This window comes from Gavialis gangeticus, unplaced genomic scaffold (genome assembly GCF_001723915.1).
Source record: "Gavialis gangeticus isolate Ggan-Ray unplaced genomic scaffold, GavGan_comp1, whole genome shotgun sequence".
Classification (NCBI taxonomy): Eukaryota; Metazoa; Chordata; order Crocodylia; family Gavialidae; genus Gavialis; species Gavialis gangeticus.
In genome coordinates, this window is record NW_017729002.1 from 20119014 (window position 1) to 20126359 (window position 7346).

Sequence of the window (7346 nt, forward strand, 5' to 3'; positions counted from 1 at the left end):
TTTGCAGCCTCTCTCTCCCTTCAAGTGTGTCCACCTCACCCCACATCTTAGTGTCATCAGCAAACTTGGACAGTGTGCTTTCCACCCCCCGTTGATGAAGATGTTAAACAGTGCGGGCCTGATGACCAAGCCCTGGGGTACCCCACTGCTCACATCTCACCAGGTTGAGTACAACCTGTCCACCACTATTCTCTGGGTGCGCCCCATCAGCCGATTGTTTTACCCATCCAACTGTGCAGGCATCAATGCCACAGTCGCTCAATTTATTGATGAGGATGGGGTGACAGTGTCAAAGGCCTTCTTAAAGTCTAGAAAGACTACGTCCATGGCAACACCATCGTCCAAGGATTTAGTTACTTGGTCATAAAAGGCAACCAGGCTGGTCAGGCAGGACCTGCCTTTGAAGTATCCATACTGATTGCCCCTAAGCATGATCTCCCCTGCTGCCTCCCCACAGATGTGCTCCTTGATGATTCTCTCCAAGATCTTCCTGAGCACTGAGGTGAGGCTTACAGGCCTATATTTACTTTGGTCCTCCTTCCTCCCCTTCTTGAAAATTGGGACCACATTAGCCAGTTTCCAATCCCCTGGCACCTGGCCAGATGCTCATACAGCTGGGCCAAGGACTCCACGATGACCCCTGCCAGCTCCCTCAACACCCTTGGGTGGAAGGCATCTGGATTTGCAAATTTAAAAATGTCTAGCCCTTCCAGAAGATCCCTAACTACAGCTGCACTGACTGAAGGCCTGACAGAGCTATCCCCAAGATTGTTCCTACCTCTGGTAGGCGGGATGTTCCGGTCCCTGTTCAAGAAAACACAGGCAAAGAAACTGTTAAAAATATCAGCTTTCTTGTCTGGTGTAGCCACAAGATTACCGTTTGTGTCTTGCAGGGGCCCTACATCGCCTGGTGCCCTCTTCTTGCTCCCAATGTACTTGAAAAAGGACTTTTTCTTGTCCTTAGTCCTGGACACTAACCTGAGTACCATCTCTGCCTTGGCCTTCCTAATAGCTCTTCTACACTCCTGGGCTAGCAAAGGTGTTTACATGGAGACAGGATCAAAAAGATCCCAAGCCACTTCAGTTGACTGAAAAGGAGCTGGGGGAGGGAGGCAGTGTTGAAACCAGCCCACAGAAATATGGCTACAGTAGAAAACTCCAGGAAACATGAATCAAGTCAGAGGGCAAATTCCCACAAGCTCTCTCAAGCAGATCACAAAAACAGGCACTGAAGGCAGGTTGTCTCCAGAGACATGAGGAGTTCTGAGCCAGGCACACATCAGCCATGAGACCATAGCAGTTGAAGATGAATTCAGGGGCAATGGCTCTTTGGTCAAAGCTGCAGGGTCAGGAGCTCCGGTCTCACTTGCAGATACTTTGCAGACATTTTGATACTTTGCTTTGCTTTCTGCACAGCTTCCATTTCCTAACTCTTACCTTTTGCTCTTGCTGGCAGAGCAGCTCAACACTTACAATAGCCCTTTTCCCAGTCATCTCCATTCCCTTTCCCCTACACAGCTGAGAAACCAGCACCGTCTGTCCTGAATAAATGGGTGGCTGTGTAGTGCCAGTTCTGTGGATTCTGGCAGCACAACCTGTCTTAAGGGTAAGTTCTATATTCTACTAGAAGACGCTAGGAAATAGGAGTCAGAAGACAGGACTTCCTGTGCTGTGACCCTGTGCCTCAGTATTCCTATCTGTAAAATGGGAATAACTTGCCACCCTCCCAAGCTGGTTGTGTAGGTCAATCCAAGCCTTGTATACAGTGCAATTCTGCAGGGGTCCAGAGGATGATGTGATTTCTACTATGACCTAATACCAGTCTTGGGTTTCATGCTTTCCCAGGACTATTTGCTTGCTTGCTTTGCACATGGGAAAAAATCTGTTGGGAAAGGATGGAGGTGGGGGGCCGGAAATGACCCAAGGAACTTCCTCTATGAATGGCCCAGTGCATCTTGCCTGTCTTCCAAATCCTGTGCCAGACAACTTTTCAGACTCTGCTGCCTGCTGGCTTTTGTTCAGGGCCAAGCATGTTATCAGCTCTTTAAATGTTGCAAGTATTCCGGTCAGAATTCTGGGGATCCCGTTCTTGCAGAGACTCTCCAGTTAACAACACTGTCTGCACCACGAGTTGGCAAATGGTAGAGGAAGCTAAAATGAGAGCCAGGAAGGCACCCTGGAAGATCTAGGTGTTTAGGAGGAGACTCCCCAACATACCTGCATCCCAGTGAAAAAGAGCAAGCACTGGCCATGTGGTTCTACAAAAAACTATCAAAGTTTTATTAAAAAATCATTGAAAGAAGCAGGACACCCATAAAGCCAGTGGCTGGAGACGACAGGGTCTTGAACACAGGTTTCTGCAGCTTGGGCAACAGACTGGAGAGGAATTCACTTAACATCTCATTCCCCCTCTTTCTCTCTCTCTTCCCCCCCACAGTGCACCAGAACCAGGGCAACACTTAGATCCCCAAGGAGTCCACCATAGGCATGTGGTTGGAAGGCAAATGTGTAGATGCTTGTTGGGGCTCTGCCTGGGATGATATTTCATTTGGTTTTTTGTTTCTTTGTGGCTCTGGCATCCTCACCAGCCTCTTCTTCTCCTAAGCAAAGCATCTGCAGCAGCGCAGGACACAATTTCTGTGCCACAGCCCAGGCCCAGAGACACATCTCCACCTGGTGAGGAGTCCACCCTCTCTCTGTGTCAACTGGAAAAGATTGCAAATTGAACCATTAAGCAATATGGCTGCAGCAGAACCAGATCTACCCACTCTCCAGGCCCCCGATGAGTTCTTGGGGAGACCTGTGGCCCAGAAAAGTGAGAGGTTGAGAGTGCAGAATAAAACCACACAGTCCCTCCATGCAGCTCTGCAGGCCAGAATTACCCCCTCTTCCCAAGCTCCCACGCAGCTCTGGAACGTACCTCCCTCCTGCTTCAAATGCCTGGTGTCAGCAGATTGCGGGGAGGGAAAGATCAAAAGCTGTTGTTGCTACACAGTTGTGCACAGCAAAAACATGGGCCTGCAGCCCCCTTCCCCCCAGCTGCTGCTTCCAGCCCTGTTCTGAAGGATAGGAAGGGCTTAAAAGGTAAAACCATCTCCCCTACACACAATACTTGGTGGCACAGGTAACCATGGCAGAAGCTACCATAGGTTTAAGCAACACGTTCTACAAGCTGGTAGAACAGACACAAGGCAAGGTGAAGAGAGATCGCACAGCAGCTGGTGCGATTCAGGCTCTGATGAGCAGGGACCTGCTGTGCCTGCAAGATGCACGTGTAAGAAACCAAGCAAATCTACTGCCTCCCCAGTAACTGAGAGACACAGAAACTTCAGGTATCAATTTGACACTTAAATAAATTTTCACTGGAGGATCTCAGTGGAGTGTGCAGTGGCAGGGGAGTGTTATCTTCATTGTACAGATAGGGAAGGTGAAGCAGAGACCAAGGGGCTTGCCCAATGCCAGAAAAGCAGCAAGGGAGATGAGGAGGAAACCCGACTCCCAGCTCTGGGTATGAACTACTTTGTCCAGTAACTACTTTGTCCAACAACCTTGCCGCAAGCGCTGCAGTTCTACTGGCTTTTCAAGACAAGACCTTTAAAACAGAGATGCAGCAAACACCTTCCCCCTCCCTCCACAGGCCCTACTGAAGTGTGGCCCCCACCCCTCACCTTCATTTAGTTTCTTGGTACAGAGCTGGATCCCGTCCAGGTAGCGGATGTAGTGCTTGAGGGAATACTTAATGGGGGTGAGGCCTGGGATGGACTCCACTGCTTCATCTGCCATAAAAGCCACAACCTCAGGGGCTCCTGCTGCCAGGATTGCTGAAATGGAAAGATGGGGGAGTGTGCAGCAGAGGAACTGGACAGGCTGGGGGGCAGCAGGAGATGCCATATCTTTCATCACAGCAGATCTCCACTTTCTTAGGGCCTTTGCGCTGGCTCTTGGATGCCTGCCAGGGCAAGCTGGTACATCACAGAACCTGAAGCCAGACCAAGAGGACTTGTGCACACTGGCACTCCCAGGAGAGATGGGACTGGATCAGTGCAGGGTTCAAGCAGAGGTTTGCCCTTGGGTGGCTGGAGTTACCTCTGCTTCCACACAGATGGGTGTCTATCTATCAGCTCATCACAGCAGGAAATGCACCATGCCAGTGACTCAACCATCCCAGCTGGCACCTTCTCATGCAGGCTTCCACACCCTCCACCTATACTTTCTGCTGCCCTCAGTGCTCAGCACCTCTTCAAGGTTTTGGTTTCAACAGGCCGCTAGCAACTAGTTTGGCTGCCTGCAAGACTGGGAAGAACCAGTGGCTTTCACCTTGTGCACAGGGTTGGGATCTAGGGCCACTGCTGTTTCCCAGGAGCTGTGAGTGTCAGCATCTTGCATCCCACTATGCAAGCAGCAGTGCATGGGTGTTTGGGTGAAAGTGCTGACAAACCTGGGCTGTTCTTTCACTTACAGCTTGGTCAATCCATGGTTCCACCCCCTTATCTCTTCCCCATCCCCCACTGACCTCCCTTAGTCCATACCTGAAGCTGTGGCTGGTCCTACAGCTTTTAGCTGGCTGAGCTCAGTTATGGCAGCTGCCACATCTGGGAGGAGCTGAAAAGCTTTCCTTGTACAGCGCTCCACTGTCTCCTGGGAGTTAGTTGCCACCAGCTGCTGCAGACGAGGACGGAACTTCCCCCGCTAGAGGGGAGAAGAGAAGGCAGCAAGGTGAGCCCCCTGCATCTGGAGACTTAGCTGTGCAGGTGACTACAGCTCATTGCTTGTGACCCCAGCCACTGAAAGGGGCAATACTCTTACTAGATTATTAGAGGGGATACAACTCCGAGGCCATGAGTTCTTTGCCAACCCTTTGAAAAAAAAAAAAGTGATTCCTTCCTGGTATATTTCTGTTCAGCTGTAGTCCCCAGACTATGCTCTACAGACCCCCTGAGATCCACCACGCCCTAAAGATGAGACTCTGAGGTCAAAGAGAAGATAGCCCAAGAGATCTTTGCCTAAAGCAATAGTGTCCAGCTCTCCTGGGCTCATCCTAAAGCCACATCCAGACCACAGGGCTCCTTGTGGGCTGGATCCAGACCCACCTCTGGCAACAGGGGAAGTGGCAGTGGTGTGAACTGCTGTGGTTTCCTGGGTGTTTGTGTTGGCTCAAGGAGCCAAGAGGAATAACAGTCTTTGCTTTCCCTGCTGCCACTGAACTAGCAACAAGGCTCTGTGCCCTGGTATTCAGCAATGGGCCCACCCCCACTCACCCCAACCCCTCTAAGAGCCTTGTGGGCTGGGTGACAGCTCCAAGGGCCTGACCTGGCCTGCAGGCTGGGTCTTTGACACCCCTGTACTAAGGAATAGGAAGTTGGGTAACCAATTTGGAAAATGCAAAGTAGTTTGAGGCTGAGCACAGTGTGCCTGGAAGAAAGTTTACTTGTTCACAACCCTTGTGTATCTTTTCCAGCTACTACACCACCCCCTTACTCTGCATCTCCTCTGGGACTTTACCTTCCTTTCCTCGCTTTCCCAAGTAGACAACAGCTTTGCCTTCACGGCTCTGTCCTATTACCATGACACTCCTATCTCAGTGCAGTTCATCTACCTTCTCCTCCTTTCTCCCAAATGTTCTTAGTGATTAAGCCAGCCTGCTGCTTTCACCCTGCCCAGCTATAATTGGACCAACCGCTCCATTCCAGTGGATTCAAAGCCAAGAAAATAATTCAATTATAAGCTCATTGATGCAGATAATCTCTCTGTGCGCTCAAAGAGCTGTGGGCAGTACTAATACTGTGTAAAAACGAGTTAATGAATAATAATTCCCCTGGAATTCCCATCACAGGCCTGTGGAGCTAGTGGGAGGAAACTGACCAAGCTGTGTGAAATGCAACAGGTTAGGATTTATCTACACTCAAACTGGTTTGCTGCTATAACATGACTGGCATGGCTGGGCTGCTAAATCCCCTACTGGAGATGCAGCCATTGGATCCTTTAAACTGTTGTGTTAGGACAGCTCACACTAGTTCCCCAAGTGGAACAGACTATCCCAGAAAAACTCTGCTTTGCCAGCATGACTGTATCTGCATTCAGGCTTCAGATGCGTAAGCTGGGCAGTAACTAGGTGAGCTAAGGACAGAGCTCCATCATGCTCCTAACTAAATTTGTGCTGCTAGCAAAGGTGTTTACATGGAGACAGAATCAAAAAGAAGCATGAAATTTCTAGAGATGAGGCTACTGACTCCTCAGGCCCAGCTTACCACAGCCTGTCTGCAGCTGAATGCAACTTAGAGCAACCCCAAGGCTGTTGCAGGTTGAACCAGGGTTCAGACTGGTTCATTGATTAACAAGTCACAAAGATGACATAAAACTGCTCCTCAACCTCTCCCCTGGGCCAGAGGCTATGGCCCATGATTTCTGTCTCAACCGTAGAAACTAAGCACAACAGTTACCAATTTAAATAGATGTCATACTGCTGGCGAACACGTGCTCCCGAGCGGAAGCAAACACTCAATAGCCTGCAGAGGTTGGATCTCCCAGCAACTGGAAGTGATGTCACAGCCCGTGGGGGGCCAAGACCCCCATCCCAGCAGTGCATCCACTCCGATTATAGTGCTGAGACGCTGCACGGGGCCATTCAGCTGGGGAGTGACTCACGGTGAGTTTCCACTGCATCAGCTTCACCACTTCGCCCTGGGTCAAATACTTTTCTGTCCGTCCTGCGAGAGCAACCGGTAACTCCTCCTGATACCTGAAACAGAGCCCAGAGCGGGCAGGACTCGCCGCCGCCGCCTGCACCCGGCCCCCTGCTCGCGCTGCCGGTCCCCGCGGGGCGGGGCACTGCGGCCCCTCGAGTCACCGGAGCCTGGGGCTTCCACTGGCGGCAGCTGCGGGTGGCCCGAGCTGCGGCCCCCGCGCAGAGGCTCTGCAGCGGGACATGAGCTGCGCGGACGCCGTCGCATTTACCATTTCTCCAGCCTGGCGAGGCCTTTCCGCTCGCTCCCCTTAGCTTCGACCACCGCCCAGTGCAGGTCGCGCATTCGTCTCCAGCACATGGGGTCTTGGCAGCCGTAGAGACCTCCCTTCCCCACCATGTCTGTGAGGGCCTCCTCGCCTCCCCCGCGCCCCAACGGCCCCCACTCTCCACCAGCACGCGCCACGCGTCTCGCACCAGCTTCCCAGCGTCCCCTACGGCAGCCTCAGCCGCGCCCCCTCATGTGACCCCCTGCAGGCCACGCCCCCTTCCCGGAAGTTCCGGCGGGCGGGGCGGGGCCGTAGCTGTGGCCGGCGCTGTCGGTGTCGCAGCCGCAGCTCAGGGCCGCGCCAGGCCGGGCGGGGGGGATGAAGGGCAAGGAGGA

General features: G+C 52.2%; 1 protein-coding gene across 1 annotated transcript; it reads right to left on the reverse strand.

Annotated features, from left to right (window-relative positions):
* Positions 1 to 2244: 2244 nt before the first annotated feature.
* On the reverse strand, positions 2245 to 7163 carry LOC109290813. Its single transcript, XM_019507598.1, has 5 exons — positions 6955 to 7163; positions 6646 to 6739; positions 4530 to 4689; positions 3669 to 3821; positions 2245 to 2705 (listed from the first exon to the last, which is right to left on the reverse strand). The coding sequence occupies exons 1-5, from the start codon at positions 7080 to 7082 to the stop codon at positions 2545 to 2547; spliced, it is 696 nt and encodes a 231-aa protein (XP_019363143.1). The 5' UTR covers positions 7083 to 7163; the 3' UTR covers positions 2245 to 2544.
* Between the last annotated feature and the right edge of the window lie 183 nt (positions 7164 to 7346).